The sequence below is a fragment of the Nasonia vitripennis genome, assembly GCF_009193385.2.
Source record: "Nasonia vitripennis strain AsymCx chromosome 4 unlocalized genomic scaffold, Nvit_psr_1.1 chr4_random0010, whole genome shotgun sequence".
NCBI lineage: Eukaryota > Metazoa > Arthropoda > Insecta > Hymenoptera > Pteromalidae > Nasonia > Nasonia vitripennis.
In genome coordinates, this window is record NW_022279646.1 from 1,911,822 (window position 1) to 1,930,864 (window position 19,043).

The following is a 19,043-nucleotide window of genomic DNA, read 5'->3' on the forward strand; positions in this document are numbered from 1 at the left end:
TTTGGGCCAGCTGCCCTCGCCACCGATGCGCTATCCGGACTGTGCGTGCTCCGTCCCTGCCAATCCGATCGGCGATCGGTACAGGAGGCGGAACGATCGAGACCTTCGTCAGTCGACGCTGGAGCCGACCAGAAACAGTTCAACTGGAGCCACGACACGAGTCGCATCACCTCCAGATATTGTCACGCAAATCAACGACAAATAAAACGACCACTCCGAAACATCAAGTTTCGCGTTATTCGATTTCTTCACCTCACATTCTCCTTCACTCTCCTGCACCACCTCACTCCCAAAGATCTTATGCAAGATCTTAACACCATGATCAATACAAATCTTTTAATTTATAATTTATTCAAGATCGTATGCAAGTTCTTTTATAAGATCCTATGTATATCTTGAGTTAGTTATCAATAAAACGGTATCCCTTTAAGTGTTATATCAGATATTAGATAAAAACTTACGTAAGATATTGAATTAATTATTAATAAAAAGATTGATCATGGCGGTAAGATCTTGCATAAGATCTTATGTAAGAAATTGGAAAAGATATTACGTAATGTCCTATGCAAAATCTTGTATACTATCTTGCGTAAGATCTTATCTTCGTTCTTGGTCGAAAATCGCTGATAAGATCTTATGTACGATCTTACACAAGATCATTGACAAGATCTGATATATGATTTTACGTAAGTTCTTACATACGATCTTGAGTAACATTTTTATTAGGGTCGCGGCGCTTGATTAGATTAATACGCACTATTATATTATTTACACGAAAAAGATATGAGAGGCTTCACATGTTGCTAATATATATCTAAAAAAACTAAACCATACATTGTAAATTACGATTAATAAATGAACGCATTTACCGATAATCGATTGTACTCATTTCATCGCCCCGATATTTTCGCAAGAATCGTAAACTTAACACGAAGAACAAAACCATCGACTCTCACATGTAACATTTGTACGATAATATTTATATATTACAATAACAGTCCGTGCATGCCTACAAACATTTTATTTATATTTATTTATATATATATATATATATATATATATATATATATATATATATATATATATATATATAAAGTGAAAGTTGTTCCATTGATCAGTCTGCTCGAATCTTTCGATATAGTATGAACAGTAAATTATAAATATTTTGTACGATAATATTCCTATAAGTTTATGTGTATCTATTATATTTATATTTTCTAATATAGTATTTGACGCAGAAAATCATAGTGTCAAAGCCGACTAAACTTTGGAAGGCAGTGTAAGTTAAATATATATATTTATACATATTTCTGATATTCACAAATGCAATCTGCGCATTCGTACCAATATGTATAAATAGCCGGGAAAGTGGTTTGGATTTCTCAGTCTGCTCTAAACTTTAGAAGTGTCCACTTCGGAAAAATTATAATAATTTTGTACGATAATTAGATAGCCGGGGAAATTGGTTTGATTGCTCAGTCTGCTCTGGCCGTTGAAATTGGAAGATCTTCAATTTTTATTTTGCTTTGTATTGTCATATTAGCTTTGGTCTTCTATATAGTTCATCATTTGAACTTTTTGTGCTACAAACTTGTTGTGACTGTCGACTTTATGGGTTTCAGTGAAGGGGCGCTGTTCGCTTCGTCGATCGTTGAGACGGGTCTGAAATTGTTACCCTTAAGTCTATGTTGTTACACAGTTTATAGGTCTTCAAAAAATTCAAATGAGATAAGAATTATACTAATAGATATAAATAGGTCAGTTATTGAGAAAAGATATGAATGGCTTCACGGCACATAGGAATATTTAAATAACCTGAGATTATTGAGGGTTAAAAATTTTAAGGTTATAAATTTAAGATTTAAACCTGATAAGGCTCTAAAATATTTAAGGCCCAAAAATTTTGATGCCAAAAAATTTTAAGGCCCAAAATTATATCCTAGATGTTAAGTTATTGGGAAAAGATGTGAAAGGCTTCACGGCACACGGGGACATTAAGCACTTTAATATAATAATAGATAATAGATTATTTAACGTGTCATTATTAAATATTAGATGTACACTCGATGATCAATTCTAACCAATTAAAAGCAAGATTTCAAAAACGTTCCACGAGATTTAATTACCGTCGAGTATAAGTAAATATATTCAATACAGTTAACATTCTATAAAAGTAGTTATGGCTACTATTATACTCTTAAGTCTAAAAAACAAAAACAGGCGCTGGAAAGTGAATGCTCCGATTACTTTTTTGGGAAAGTACAAATCATTACTTTAATACTATTGACGAGTACAAAAAGAATTAAAGTTACAGTTTATTTTTTTGTGAAGAATACAACGTTCAGTTTAATCTATTGCAAAAAATAAAATTTTGGCTCACTATTATAAAAAAAAAAATAAATAACACAATTTATTGTTTTGTAAAGATTCAATCTCACAGTTTAATTTTTGTAAAAAATAATATTTTACTCCGTAATTTTGAAAAAATAAATCGCACAATTTATTTTTTTCTAAAGATTAAATCTCACGGTTTAATCTTTTTAAAAGAATAAAATTTTCTTCTGTTATTTCGAAAGAATAAATGTCGAGTTTTATTCTTTACCAAAATATTGAATGAAACGATTTCATCTTTATCAAAGAAGAAAATGTATTCCTATAATAAAAAGAATAGAACGTTGTTGTTATTATTGACAAAAAGAATAATTATACATAAACTTTTATTGTTGAATGATATTATTTATTAATAATTTGAATGTCCTGATGCATAAAATCAAATCGAATCAATGCAGGACTGAATCTGCAGATACCATCTTGTAATATGCATAAATACATACAGTATTCATTATTTCATATTCACAAACACATAGCTTTAAAAAAAACATATCTGGACAAATATTTAATCACAGCATCCCTTTTATCTCGACCAAATCTGCAGATTACATCTTTTGATATGATTTACGTAATTTTTTTATAATAGGAATGTACATTTATATAATATGTATCTGCATAAATAGTTATTTGCAGCATCCCTTTTATCTGGATGAAATCTACAGATTACATCTTGTGATATGCATGAATACATACAGTATTTGTCATATCATATTCACAAATAGATGGCTTAAAAAAAACAACATATCTACACAAATAATTATTCACAGCATCCTTCTCATTTAGATCAATTTTAAAATTATCTTCATTAATCCATGTGTATACATATTTATATATGTCATAATATATGTCGAAAATATAATAACCAATACATCAATTCCTTCTATTTTTTTGGAATTGTTCTCACAGCTTCCAATGCATCTGGACTAAATCTTGAAAATCTAGTAAAAGTACCTGTTTATACAATTACAAAGTTTTTTATTTATAAAATACATCGAGTTTTGGTGAATAAATGCAAAAACAAATCTGGACTGGCGGTCGGTCATTTTTTAAGTGTTTTTATTGCTAAAAACTAATTGAAATTTTATACAATTAAATTTTTTTTTGGTGACCTCAACGATTCAAGTATAAAGAACATTCTTACCGTAAAATAAATTTAATTTTGTTATTTTACTGAGCTTTGGAAGGTTTTTAGAAAATCGACCAAGTATACAATTTTAATACAGTGTGGATTTTTCTCTGCATTACAAATATTAATATTATTTAAGACGAAAAAAATTAGTTGCGAGAGAGAGAGAGAGAGAGAGAGAGAGAGAGAGAGAGAGAGAGAGAGAGAGAGAGAGAGATTAGATTAGATTAGATTAATTGCTCTTTATTTTTGTACATTTTGTTGTACATATAACAAATATAGTGTATTATGATAAAGGAATAAATAAAATTTGTGTAAGGGTATATAGTATAAGGTGTGTGTGATGTTGAGAGATGACATGAGATGAAAGAGAATGTATGTATGTTTGTGCGATGTTTATGTGTTTTCCAAATTAAAGAAATAATTTTTAGCTGCTTGTTTGAAGTGTGATATGGATAGTGTGTCGCGAAGTTGAGATGGAAGGCTGTTCCAGAGGTAGGAGGCGCTGATGTCCAGTGGAGTCACCTCGCCCCTGACAGGCCTGAGTGCGACGTGGAAGTCAAAATAGGCTAGTAGATAAGCTGGTATTGAGGTGTTGAAAATGTTTCTAAGAAAACAGGCCATGAAGTACTTCCTACGTCCGGCGGTGGTGAGCCATTGCAACTCACGCCTGTAAGGGGAGATGTGCTCGTCCCTCTTTACACCATAGATGTATCGGATTCCCGTATTGACAAGCCTCTGCAGTTTTAAGTCAAGCTCTTGAGTCAGGTCGCAGTAAACAAGTGAGCAGTAGTCGATGAGGGGAAATAGGAGTGCTTGCACCAAATGTTGGCGCAGCCTGAGGCTAGTGCTCTTCCGAAAGAAATATAGCCGATACATTAAAGAGTGAGCACGTTTACAAGTTTGTGTAACGTGCTCTTTCCACGTAAGTTTTGAGTCAAGCACCAGCCCCAGGCTGCGCACAGATGATTCAAAGTTGACCAGGGCCCCCCCTATATTTATATAGGTGTTAGCAGTAGAAGGTAGAGCATTGATATAGTAGGGTGAGCCCAGGACTGAGAGAGAGAGAGAGAGAGAGAGAGAGAGATTCAATGATTTTTTCAGAATCGCATAAATAACCAACTAACTCTTTGCTGATTGCTTTGCTCATCTAAAACGAATTCCAAGTAGTCCAAAATTTGTAGTGGATCTTCTGTCCCATACATCTTTAGTATTTTTGCGATAACTACTAATCCGGCAAAATCGCATAAATGTCCTTGAAAGTTTAATGACATTTCACCGTCCTTTCTAACTACGATTATTGGATTTCAAGATATCAAAAATTTGTATGTTAAGTGAATTTTCTATGTGCGTGTTGAATTTAACCTCTGAGGATAGTCGTGTACCGTATGTGAAAAACAAAGCGTTTTAGTATTAGTCGTATTTAATTAATGAAATTGTTTTCAGGGAATGCCTGAAGCTTGGGCAAGACTGCTTATGTCCAGCAACATAAGTAAACAAGAGCAAAAGAAAAATCCCCAAGCAGTATTAGATGTATTAAATTGGTACGATCATAGCAGTAAGGAGATTAAAGGCTCAAAATATATGACTACAATGCGTACATTTGGTGGTATTGGTAAGTACGAAATTGTATTTTATATTAAGAGTGTAATATATAGGTATAGATTTTTGGTTACTTGTATTGCGTTGCATTAAACAGTTAAGTACATGCTCTGGCTGAGAACTGTATTTGCTCGATGAACTTTCATTGAGACCATTCGGTTGTCAGTAAAATTTAGCAATATCGTTGGTTGCTACTAAATACTAGTTTGCATATTGTACATGCATAACAATCAGTATCTTTAAACCATTCCAGTCACACAAATTAAAAATTTACTACGTTGAGATGATTAAGATGTTACTAATTTTTAATTTTATTAGGATCTCAATAATAGTGAGTACACGTAAAATAATGACGTACTGCTTTGATAAATTCTCGTTCAATCAAGCAGAGGTGAAATTGTTAGTAGATTTGTAACAATTGTTAATTTATCAAGTATTTATGCGTCGGCTAAAAAGCCTTTTCTTTAGATTTGATTGTAAAGACTTGTGACTTTAAACTGTCGTATGCGAACAGTTAGACACCCGTGTTTGCCAAGACTCTAAGGTGAACTATATTACTGTTGTCCATAAACTTACCTTCGTGTAAGCATTGGATAATCTGTCTACAACTTTTTTACTCAAATTTGTCCGGTGTAGTCGGTTGATGTTCGTATCTACTGTTCTATTAGATATCCTTACAATGCTAGTTTAGACAAATTTTCAGAATAATTAAATATCTTATTATCTATGAATAAATAGTGTTACGGTTAAAATAAAATGATGTTGGCTCTATCGGTTTTCCCGAGGCAAGTTGTGTGTGAGGAAGGAGAAAAAAAACACAAGAGTTTTTATTTTTTCTTCCTCCGACGTTTCGGTGGTCAATGTCACCCTCATCAGGAAAATAAACTGTAGTCGATCGCCCGTATATACATGCGGATATTACGGGATATGTTTCGTCCCCGCCAAACGGCAGCGGGAGAGGAGATAGAGGCGTTGCTCTCTCAGCTGTTCGGTCCCAAATTTTCCTGATAAGGGTGGCATTGACCACCGAAACGTCGGAGAAACAAAAAAGAAAAATTCTTGTGGTTTTTTTCTCCTTCCACACACACAACTTGCCTCCGTCGACGTAGGAGAATTATTACTCTCTTCACAATAATAGTGTTACAGTTAATTTGAGTTATATTTTTACTGTTTTTAGACTCTAGTAAGAACTTGTCAACACACTCATTTGATGTCACAGTGTTTCCACAAATTTATTTTAAGTTTTATTGTATTTAATTGAAGTTAGTTTCGATATTGTATATTCAAATTTTGTAATGAACAGCTGTGGCTTCCTAATCACGTAGAATTGCTGTTCGACTGTCCTTTTCCGTACTGCAAGTTTCAGGACTCTTGTCGTGTAGTAGAGAGATGTACCGTAAGTTACCCACATAGTTTGAGTGGTTTCTCAAAACTCAATAAAAGTTTCTAATATGGATACAACCTGTGTATAGCCCCACCAGGTATAGCGGTTAAGTAAGTTACTTAGTTATTCGCAATCACTTATTTAACGTTTTGACAGCCATACTGCAAGGCCGTGTTACGTGCAAGAGGTAAACTGGCTCAAACGAAATTACTGAAAATTAAAGTGGTGTATAGTTCTTTGAATATCCAATAATCATGATTTAAAAAAAAATACTTTCGCCTTAGATATTTGTATTTTTATATGAGTGGTAGTGTGTGTGTGTGTGTGTGTGTGTGTGTGTGTGTGTGTGTGTGTGTGTGTGTGTGTGCTGCTTAAAAAAGCCAACTTTCGCCCCTTGTTATGTAATGCCATTCTCCCCGCTGTTTAGTTTCTTAAGTGAGGTGCACAAAAATTGTTAAGCGGGGAGAAAATGTTTGTCCCCCCGCTGAAGCGATTTAGCTGATTGAGAATCGAGATGTACAGGGCGCGAAGATTTATATATGTGTGTGTGTGTATGTATATATATATATATATATATATATATATATATGGGGACCCATCCTGGTCACCCCCGGAGTCACAGACGCAAGCAGCGTCTCGTCCCTCGACCAGACTTCAGTTGACCATCCGGCCACCGGCTTCCCGCGGCGCCACCTCCGAGCCACCACGATGCGTGGCGATCCGGCGACGCGCTCGAGCTTGCCCGCCATCGTAATGAGAGAGCATCTAGCGTTCGTTCAGGCAACACGCTCGAGAAGAGAGAGAACCTGTTTTATACTTCGTCAATAAATCGCATTTTAACTTAGACACGAGTCTACTCATTTCTACAACCAGCTGCGTTGCCTCAGATCCCGAATTAAGGAGCGCGAAACCCTCGTCGTTCCAAATATATATATGTGTGTGTGTGTATGTGTGTATATATATGTGTGTGTGTGTATATACGCTTTTACGGGCTTATGGCTACTGCGTATATATAAAAAAATAAGGGTATATATATATATATATATATATATATATATATATATATATATATATATGTAAAATGTGCTTCTAAATACATATATACAATCCTTTTACACTGAAAAGTTATAGAACTCATGATAAACACAAAAAATGTCATGAATATAATATAGCTGCTTATGGTAACCACCCATTGTAGGATACACATGCAGGCTAATGGCACCCAACAAAATTGTCATTAATGTAGGGTACACAAGCTAATAGCACATAAAAAACATGCTATTAATATAATGGTATCAAAGATTTCATTAATATACTGATATAAGCTTAAGGCTTCTACATACACTACGACATACAAGATGGAATGCGGTAGATTTCATTTCTTTATAGTTATAATTTTATCGATTTTTAAAAACGTTTCTAGGCGTCTATCGATGCTCCCGAGGCAGGTTGTATATAAAGGATAATAATAAACTAGGACATTATTTCTGTTTTTCTGACGTTTTGACGATCAATGATGCTTTTAGCAGGAAAAAATTCGGACTAATACCCGATTAGCTGTAGCTTCTCAAACGCACTGGCATTTCTGCTCGAGCTCAACAAACAGCTTATTAAATAGTAGACGGGTTAGCTATAGGCGTGATCGTAATTGTAGATCTTTCTATTTTTTTTAAACAGTATTTTTACTGATACAGCAGGCTGATGCTCACTTTGATGCAATAATTATTATGTAACGGTTTACTGTTCTCCTTATGATTAAGCGGAGAGATTTTTTCTGGATATAAACTAGATTATGTTATGTTGCTGGGTTAATGAAGTTTAGTAGTTTAGCAGATGCGGAAGTGATGTAGTTATCTCACCGCACAGTAGGATGAGATTGAAAAAAATAAGCGTTGTTAAAATCAAAATAACGTTTTCTCCATAAAAAGATTCCTAAGACAGCATATCAAAAAATTCTACGTTCCTTCTAGGGATGCTAATTGATATAATAATCGGGCTGAAATGGTGTGATCCCTTCTTGAAAATTTGCCATTTTCTGATTTCCAATTATAAAAAGATAATTGAAAAAGGCAATACCTATCAATAAATTTTGAAATATCAAGAGACTGTCATTATCCTATAACTATAATTTTATTATTATGAAATAATCAAGGACGTGTTATTTTATTTAAATTCTATAGACTCATGCAAGAGATTATTATAATAACACACAGTTTCAACGACGCTGTGTATTGTCTTAATTTTGAATTCTACAGGCTGTAATTCATTATTACGATCGTTTTTTTAGTTTGCGGAAAATGTTGGATAAGAAAAAACTTTACGTCTACAGATATAGTTCAATTTACAAAATTTGACATTTTACGAATATTTTTTTCATTGTCCTAAAAATTACTCATAGATGAAATGTTACTATTTACCTATTTTGCTTTTTCTGCAGACAGATACGTATCCTTCAATTGTCAGTTCAAGACGGGATTATGACGACATTACAGAAAAAACTCATTTACGATGATTATATTTATTATTGTAAATAATTATTAAATATTTCTAAATATGTGATTTAAGGGTTAAGTCATCGTTATATGCACATCTAAGAAGCAATTTCTAAGAACATTAATTTAAATTGTGGTTTGCAGCGACATATTTCCATTAGATGAATATAATGTAACAGTAAGTATAACCTGTAACAAGATTTCGGAAACTAAATCGCACAAAAGTAAAGCGACGAGGAGGATTCGACCCCGCGTCCCCGTGATCTAAAGGCACCACTGAGCCAACGTCGCACTACCGCCGACTAGCTCTTAGATGGACGCTTTTCCAGTCATACCTGCCCGTCACAAAGCCTTACTAATAATAATTTAAATTTCAGAAAGTCATGCAAAAATAGTATTATTATTAAGTATCCAAAAGAACTATAACATTTACTTTTCAAATTTACACGAAGAATTACTAGAAGAAGTCAATACAATACAGAACTAGGATAACCCTGTGAATTCGGATTCTTTAGCTTAAGTGTGCCAGTAATAATTTTTGATGATTATAAGGAATGCTGTTAATTTTAAGGTTATTCTTTAAACAATGATATTTTACAAAATAAGTGATCATCTTTTAAAGATCATTAGTCACGATTCATGTTTTTAGTTTATAACGGGATTCTGGCAATCACACAGATGAAGTTTTAAAGATCATTAGCAACATTGTAAATACATGCATAATGTCAATGTAATTCGAGTACCCTTAACTACTACACATAAATTAGTGTATACATGCCTTCTTCCTAGTTATCAGGCATTGTATTCCAAACAGTACAAATTTGCAAACATTACTTCTAAAAGACGGGATTACGGCGACATCGTAACTCAAACAAATTTCTAACGTTTACAAAAAAGGATAACAGTATATAAATTGCCCTTTTTTAGTCGATTGAATTTTAATTGGAATTAATTAAAGTTTTACGTAAAATTAAAATGCTAGGAGAACTGTCTGTACGTGCATTAAAAATTATGCGTTTTATACAAGATTACAACAACACGGTAGAAAAAAAGAAAACTGGATGCAAGGAAACTAGGAGCCAATGGCTTGAATATTCGTTAAATGCAATATAATATAAATAAGGTAAAAAAATATAATTTTATTTCATTTTTTAATATACTAAATTTATTACATTTTTTTATGATTTATAACTCTTGTTTATCGTTTCATGTTGTTTTTACTGCACACTTGTATTCTCTTTCTTATAAGTGAGATTTTTGTTATTACATTCCTCTGAATTCTAAGAAATCAAGCTTTTGCGTTTTTTTGCTTCTTTCCTAAGGAAGCTTTGTAATAGTGATTTTTGGAGTTTGTGTAAAACACGTGAGAAGTGTGTTTTGGTGCATTTTAAGTTAAAATAGTGTTTTTGTAAAATGTCCGTATGTATCTGTGTGTTTGTGTGTGTGTGCGTATGTATACGCCTGTATACCAGCTTCTACTCATTGGATTTTAAGCCACCGAGACTCATTTTCTTTGTTTTTACTGCAACGTAGTAAGGAAAAGTCAGTTTTACATTTTGTTAACGCGTTTTTTTATAACGTTTTTTAGTTTTAAAATTTCTGTTTTTGTAGTAAAGTTATTAAAAAACTCAATAAAAGTAAATTGCTTGATATGTACCTAAAAAAAAAAAAAGAATTACCTTCCTTTTCATCGCGGAGAATTTATATTATCGTTCATCCTTTTGTATTATACACCATAAAGTGCAATTTTATGTAACACGAACATTTTATCTCGAACCTTTTAAAAAAAAGCCATGATTATTGAAGATTACTAGAACTATACAAAACTTAATTTTAAGTTATTTCATATGATAGATTCGTAGATAAACGGCAAAAACTGAAAAAAGTCATTTTCTATGGCACGCGATACCTGAAGGAAAAAGGAAATAATAGTGTTGAAATTTTGTATTTAGTTAGCAATATACAGCACCTTTATCCCTCCTTTCTTTCAGTTATTTACAAAACCAGTTAGTTTTGAAGATATTCAGGTTCAAATTTTTTTTTTCTAACCCTATATACTCTGCTTAACTGAAAACTGCATCACTTCTATCTCAGCGTCTGTAAAATAGATTTTAATCTACTTAGACTCGTTTTCTCTGTTTCTTTTTTTATTAATTGAAAAACAAGATAGGTAAACACGATTTTCGTATTAAAGTAATACATTAGGTTAAATGAAGCTACGTCCCAAAGATTTGGTAGCGGTTTCTTTTTCATTATAGTTTTTGGACTTTCTGTCTCTAAAGAGGGACATTGAAATATGTCACGTTAATTAGTCGATCTTAATATTTCTTAGTTTAAGTTCTCCCAGTACGTTTAAAAAAATATAGAGGTATAAGTGTAACGTAAATCACTGGATAGAAGCAATATTCTATGAAAACGCGGTAAAGTCAATATAATTATGGTACTATCAACAGGTATGCATAGATAAGTATCATTGCACCGTCTTCCTAGTAAACAGAAAGTGTTCTACTGTCACATGAGTACACAAGTCACGGCTTTCTAATTACTATAAAAAGACTAGTAGAAAAGTGCAATCCGGCAGCGGTCGTGGCGCGACGACAGAACGTATGCCTTGCAAGCCAGAGGATCTCGGTTCACGTCTGGAGTCCGTGACTTTTTTGTTGCACTCTTCACTCGTAACATTTTCTGGTGAACAGCGGTGGGATAAGAATATTAAATTATGTGTCATGAATAATATATTCTAGCAGACATGTCTGCGCAAGCATTAGAATTAGAGGACTAAGGCGGGATTACAACGACATGGTAAATAAATGCAATGTGAATGTATAAAGAGTAGAAGCGATATAGGTTCAACACCATGTCGTTGTAATACCGTGTAAAACGTTGTAATCGTATTAATAAAAACGAGCTATAAGAATCATCATTTTTATTAATAATCAATATTTCCGAACTATTTTGATGGTCCGCGCATATTAAACAATGTCGCTTTAATTCCACAAAGCTGTTCAATGATACTAACACACAACTGTCGTTGTAATCCTTTGTTCAACATTACGATAATACAGGAGATCTGTGCGAACTGTATTTTACTTCTTGTGCAACTAATGAGAAATCGCAAACTTTATTACTCGAACTCCTATCTTCAAAGATTAATAGAACACCATATCTTTGTAATCCCGTGTGAAACGCTGCAATATTATAAATAAAAGCAGGTGGCAGGAATCTTCGTTGTTCAAGGAGAATTTTTTTCCAATTATTTAGATGGTTCGCAGATATTAAAAATCGTTGCTAAAATCCCTTGAAGCAGTTCACATGATGCCAGCTCAAAAATATCGTTGAAATCCCTTAATCAACATTACGATAATACAGGCGATTTGTGCAAACTGTAATCGTATTAATAAAAAACAAGCTACAAGAATCATCCTTTTTATTGATAATCAATATTTGCGAACTATTTTGATGGTCCGCGCATATTAAACAATGTCATTGTAATCCTATGTTCAACATTACGATAGTATGAACGATTTGTGCAAACTGTAGTTTACGTTTGCGCACCTAAAGATAAATCGTAGACTCCACTACTTAAACTTGTAGATAAAGAGAAAAATGGAACAGCATGTCGTTGTAATCCCGTTTAAAATGTTGCAATTGTATTAATAAAATATGGTTAATGAAATCTCCGTTCTTTTAAGAATCAATGTTTACAATCATTTTGATGGTCCGCAGATATTGATAATTGTCGCTAAAATTCCTCATAGCTTTTCAAATGATGCTAGCTCAAAAATATCGTTGAAATCCCTCAATCAACATTACGATAATACAGGCGATTTGTGCACACTGTACTTTACGTTTGCGCACCTCACGGGAGATTGCAGACTTTACTACTTCAATTCCTATATACAAAGATTCATAGAACACAATGTCGTTGTAATCCCGTGTGATAGGTATAATAATTTAAAAACAAAGTATTAATTTTTTTTTACATTCTGATGGTCCGCGCGTATTGAAAATATTTATTTATAACTAGTCCTAGAATTTTGAATAATGCTTGTACGAAGATGTCGTTGTAATCCCGTGTTAGACATTAAGATAAAACAGGCTATAATGTATTTATGATAAGCGGCCTGATTTTTAATAATTATCTTAAGATAATCATAACTAAGATTTATGCTTTCACATGAAGCTAAAATCTTCACTTCTTCGTGTTAACAAGCGTATATGGGGTACGACCCTAATAAAATTGCGGACTTTGATGCTATCAACACTTTGATGCTAATATCAAAATTATACCATGTCGTTGTAATCCCGTGTTTGACGTTTTATTCCTTTTGTTCAAGTCTTTTTGCCCACAAGGTATTCTTTAGTTTTTGTATCGTAATTAATTAAAAAAAAAATAATTATTTGAATTCTTTGATTTAGTTTTATAACCTTTTATTGGAAATTCTAAATTGCGCAGAGTGGGTATCTTCAAAACTGGTGAATTTAATTTTGCACATAGTTATTCGCACTTTTAATCCCCTACAGAGAGCGCTGAACCGAGCTTTTAATGTTACACCTTACTTATGTGACATGTGGTGGCAAGTATGATTATTCAATAAGAACATTCAAAATCTGCACTATTTTCATTGAAATTTGAATGATTTCAACTCCTTATATTATTATTATTGATGAATATAAGTTTTTTTGTTTTTAGTTCACTCATGATTGTATTTGATCAAAGACGTTATTTGTTTACACTGCTAAAAAGTTTAGAAAATTAAACAAATACAAAAACAATTAATTTATATGGTAGGTCGAGTAATAGTTCATATGCAGATATTGTGGATGTTAACTGTCACTAGGCTGGTAGCCATTAGCAGCTAAAGATTGATTTCAACTTTTCTAATGGCTACCGGTAGCCATTAGAGCGTATAAGCGATAATCTAATGGCGTCCCGTAGCCATTAGTCAAAACGGTAGCCATAAGCTCGCGTATCTCATGAAATGGTAACTATAAGCTTCCGTAAGCGCGCGCGCGCGCGTGTGTGTGTGTGTGTGTATATATATATATATATATATATATATATATATATATATATATATATATATATATATATATATATATATATATATATATATATATATATATATATATATATATATATCGCTACGCTCGGGTGCTAACTGTGCCGTGTAAAAAAGAACCATTTAAGTCACACGTATCGTAATGTACTATTACTTGACTTGATAATAAAGGAAAAATATTTAAGTGATGTAGCAGCTTACGTATATGTTATTGATTTTCAAAAAAATGGGTTCACCACAATGCATTTACTAATAATTTTAAGGCATGTTTTCAAAATAGCTACTCCTGAAATTGTTGATAATTATGTCAACTAAAATAACTAATGTAGCAGATAATTTTCGACTTCATGAGATCATGCGGTGCATAGTTGGTGATAAATTATCCAAATGTTTTCTGAAAAATTTTCTGAATGAAATAGTAATGGTGAATTCCGAACCATAAGGTACTTCCGCGCAGTTAAGTTCAGCGTGCGCTAAGTGGCGCAGGCGCGAGTTAAGTTTAGGTGTTGTCAAGCGTAATGAGATCAAGTTTAAATTTTATGGTTCGTAATTTGTTTGTCTAAACTTCTTCCATTGTTCTTTGTGCATGCTCAGCTGTACTGAAGTGCCGATCGAAATCATAAATATCCTATTGCTGCGGGCTTCGAGAAGCTAGAAGGCAATCGATATCGCTGGTGAAAGGCAATCATTAAGTGACAACTACTACGGTTTATATAACTCGCGCTTATGACTTACCCACTCTTTGCGGCAGCTTCGGCACTGTCTCGCGCGTGCGTTTAAAAAGGGCGGCGGCTCGCGCGTAGCGTCACTCGCTCACCAGCGATCGGATCGTCCGGATGACAGCAGCCCCGGACACGCTTCTTAGTGACCGTCAAGTCTGGACGGCGAATTAGCCCAGAACTCATCTTCTAACGACGGACGCGTCTGGAAGGCTTTAGCTCCAGACGTGCTCCTCTGCGACGACGCATCTAAGTAGTAAACAGCTCCGGATGCGCAAGACCCGGCTCTGACTAGCCTTCACCTCGGCAGCCAGCCCACGCGGCCACTAGGACGTAGAATTTTCGTTCTTTCAATAAATAAAGAGTTAAATATCAAGAAGCCGTCTTCTTAACACAGAGACCTTGACTAAAACGGCCTTTCTCCGAGGGCCGCGCTTCCCAGTACTTTCAGCGGTTAACGGACTATAATCGGCTCATCGCGGCGCCTCTAGAGCCCATAGAATTTTAGTTGATATAATTCTATCAACAATTTCAGGAGTAGCTATTTTGAAAACATGCTTTAAAATTATTAGTAAATGGATTGTGGTGAACCCTTTTTTTTGAAATTCAATAAGATATACGTAAGCTGCTACATCACTTAAATATTTTTCCTTTATTATCAAGTCAAGTAATAGTACATTACGATACGTGTGACTTAAATGGTTCTATTTTACACGGCGCAGTTAGCACCCGAGCGTAGCGAGTGTGGTGCTCCTTTAGTAAAATAATTAAGATTGAAAATATTTTAAAAATCATTTATATACTGTATATTTGAACAAAAGTTTATCTATTGGAACTATACATTTATGTTTACGATATCTCTCTCTCTCTCTCTCTCTCTCTCTCTCTCTCTCTCTCTCTCTCTCACACTCTAAACCGTGCCGCTATCACAATTTTAACTAAGACTATATATATATATATATATATATATATAGTCTTAGTATATATATATATATATATATATATATATATATATATATATATATACTAAACAAAATATAACACGGAGCGCCAGCGAGCGTATTGATTAATTAATTATTTTAATTTTAATTCTATTCTGATGATACAGTGGACGTGAGATTCACTTTCCGTGTGCGTTCAATTGCATTTTTCACCATTTGCGTAAAAAAATATGCTCAATATGTGTGCGAAAATATATTCTATACTCGTGTATAAAATATATCATTTTGAAACTTTGCAAAGATTTTTGAAGCAAGTTTATTAATTTTAACAATAAATATATTTTAGATTCGTGTAATGGTGGAATATTTCAAACTTCATTGGACAGAGCTAATAGCCCAAGAAACCTTGGAGGAACAGTATTTAATTCAAGCAACATTCGTAATCAAGTAATATCTCAAACTTCGGGTAGTATACATTCTCAGCATTCATCAAGCAGGTAACCAAAGATTTTCATGTTTTTTTTAAATATTTTCTATATGCTATATATGGTTATTAATCTCATTATAGTATACTTTTTCACATTTAAAGTCATATTCTTATTTGGTTAGTAAGAGTTGTGTATACTTTTAAAATTGCTCAAAACAAAAGCTTGCTAAGGGTGCAACTTTAAAATATTCAAGATCCAAATGAAATTAAACGCTTAAGAATTTCGACTATCGCTGCTTTGATAAGTCTTATTGATTGACTTAAAACTTTATCCCTCACCTTACCCAGCTATTAAATGTTAAACTTAGGTGAAATAATAATAATAATAATATAATAATTTTATTTTGGTGTACGATTTTTCATTTTTTTAAATTTATTTTCAGAAATAGTATTGAGTACATCTAGTAATAAAAACACTCAATACCTCGCAGAGGTAAACCTGTTTGTAAGTCTGGTATTACAAAAAATTTTGAAAAAAAAAAAATTCTTAAAAACTAAAAAACAATATTGTAAAACAATTGTATGATCAAATCTGGCATTGTTGGTTCAATTAAGGGCTTACTTAATTTAGAGTAAAGTTATATGTTGATCCATTAGAAACTACTCTCAATACACTTACTACGTAACTTGTCATGCCCTTTTTTTTGTACTTATGGTGTCTGTATCACGTTGTAATACATAAAAAGAAAATTTTAGTTGTTCGCCAGAAAACAAAATGAAACGGGCATGACAAGTTACGTAGTAAGTATATTAAGAGTTGTTTCTAATGGATCAACATATAACTTAACTCAAAGTTATGTAATCCCTTAATTTAATCAAACAATTTTATGCTTTATTATGATTAAAGATAATTATCTTGACTTTGTTTGATTGATCTCAGTTTTTTTTTATTTGTAATTTCGTTAAGGAATATATCAAACTTGCCTAACCTTTTACTTTTTTGAAAGTCAATTTTTTTTAGAAATTTCAGTTTTTTTAAATTTTGCGTATTTCATATTTGTCCTAAAAATAAAATGTAAGCGTCTTAAGCACCTTTTGACCATGTTTTTTTTTGTAAAATTTCTATCATTAACATAAAAACACTGCTTGTTCTGTCGCAAAATATTAGTATAGTGGCTATGATTGATAATGCATGTTAAAATTTGCATAAGTGTAAATTTTCGCTGTCCACAAATATAATGATTACACTAAGACACCAAAAACTACAAAGTGTAGACTACGTCATCGGCCACCCGAGTCACCGTTCTCATATGATATATTTTCCTGGACACCAAAAACTATAAAGCGTACTACATAGACCTAGACCTCGTCGTCGGCCACCCTGTACACCTAGACGCCATCCTCATATGATTTATTTACCTAGACACCAAAAACCACAGAGCGCTCCACCTAGACCTAGAGGTCACTCTAATTCATAAAAAATTATGAACTCGGAAAACCGGAGGACCGGAGAACCGGAGAATCGGAGAACGCCAAAATGGATTAATCTTTAATATGATAAGGGATTTGGCGCCATTAAAACAACCAATCATGGTATGTTTTTAGATATTAGCTACGGCGCCGCTATTAACCAATCACATATCCGGATTCATCAGAATCAACCAATCCATTTTCAGCTTCAATTTTTCGGTACTACCTTTTTAAAGAGGAATTTTTACTAGAGTTTTATTAATATCCAGTATCTTTAGACTGTTAGCTGTTTATTTGTTTTTAGTCAAACCAATTAAACTAATGAACTGTATTTTAAGTTCAACATAATGGAGTCTTAGTGCTTCAAAAAAAAAAAAAAAAAAAATTGCTTTAAGTTTAAAGGGTCGTACATATCATGTACGACGAAACTACATTTATTAATTATCTTCAAGATTTTACTTTGTGATTTCTTCACAAGATCTCGATTATTCTTATACGCCCCACCCCAAGCTATGATTCCATAACTGATCATAATATGAAAAAATGGATAGTATATCATTCTTAATGTTACTGCTGACATAGTTTTTGCCGGCTTAAAAAAAATGTTTCGTTTTTCCAATTATATATCTAATATGTTTATCTTACTTTAAATTATAATCAAAAACAATTTTAAGGTTTTTATATTTCTCAACTCTAGTCAGCTTCTTATCCTGGATTTTTACCTCTATTTGTGTTGGTACTCTATAGCAATAGCTTCCGTAAATCATGCAGACTGTCTTATCTACATTTAGTGATCATTTTTTGTAAAGTGCGGTCGCGAAATTGAATTACGAGCGCTTGTTTGGTCGCATGAGATCGTTGAACAGAAGAGGCACGCGCGAGAGACTGCACGCAAAAAAACTAGAGGGTTTCGGGCTTACAAAGATTTAGATCGTGCGTGATAAATCCGATGTAACATTCCTGGAAAATTTGCGAGTGCTGCGACGAAGATATTCTGGACGCTCGAATCTCTGACTAGACCCTCTAGTCCAGCCCACCACCACCAGCCGTGAGCAGACAATCCCGGCGAAGAGTAACTCGGCTAGGAGGACGCCTTCTCGCCGCCAGCCCAGCTCACCGACGAGCGAGCTCGGATTCCGGAGATCGAGTGCAGCGTGTGCATCTCCGTAATCGTAAGTCGCTTGATAATCTCACCGCGATTGTAAAAGACGCCAAAGCCGAGATTCGCGCCACCGAATCCTCGGCTCGTCTACAGAATAACGTCTTCTCGCGCGCTGCGTACTTATTGTAAATTCACTAATGATACAATATATGCAATTTAGTTTAAGTCAATTATGCCACACGCTTCGTCTTGAATATATGAGGAGGCAGAGCTAGCCATAGCTTCGGTTAGCCAGGATCCGTAACCCCAAGACCCCTGGTATAGCG

At 33.6% G+C, this 19,043-nt stretch overlaps 1 protein-coding gene across 24 annotated transcripts in view; it reads left to right on the top strand.

Moving 5' to 3' along the window:
* Positions 1 to 19,043, top strand: part of LOC103316326 (serine/threonine-protein kinase PAK 3) — a 271,885-nt gene that overhangs the window by 150,620 nt on the left and 102,222 nt on the right. For all 24 annotated transcript variants that reach the window (XR_004345306.1, XR_004345308.1, XR_004345307.1 and 21 more), the window contains 2 exons: positions 4,964 to 5,132; positions 16,065 to 16,215. Coding sequence is in view for 21 of the 24 variants with exons in the window: in XM_031930175.2 (XP_031786035.1) it covers positions 4,964 to 5,132; positions 16,065 to 16,215 (320 nt within the window). In the remaining 3 variants the exon portion in view is untranslated. The remainder of the gene's footprint in view (positions 1 to 4,963; positions 5,133 to 16,064; positions 16,216 to 19,043) is intronic.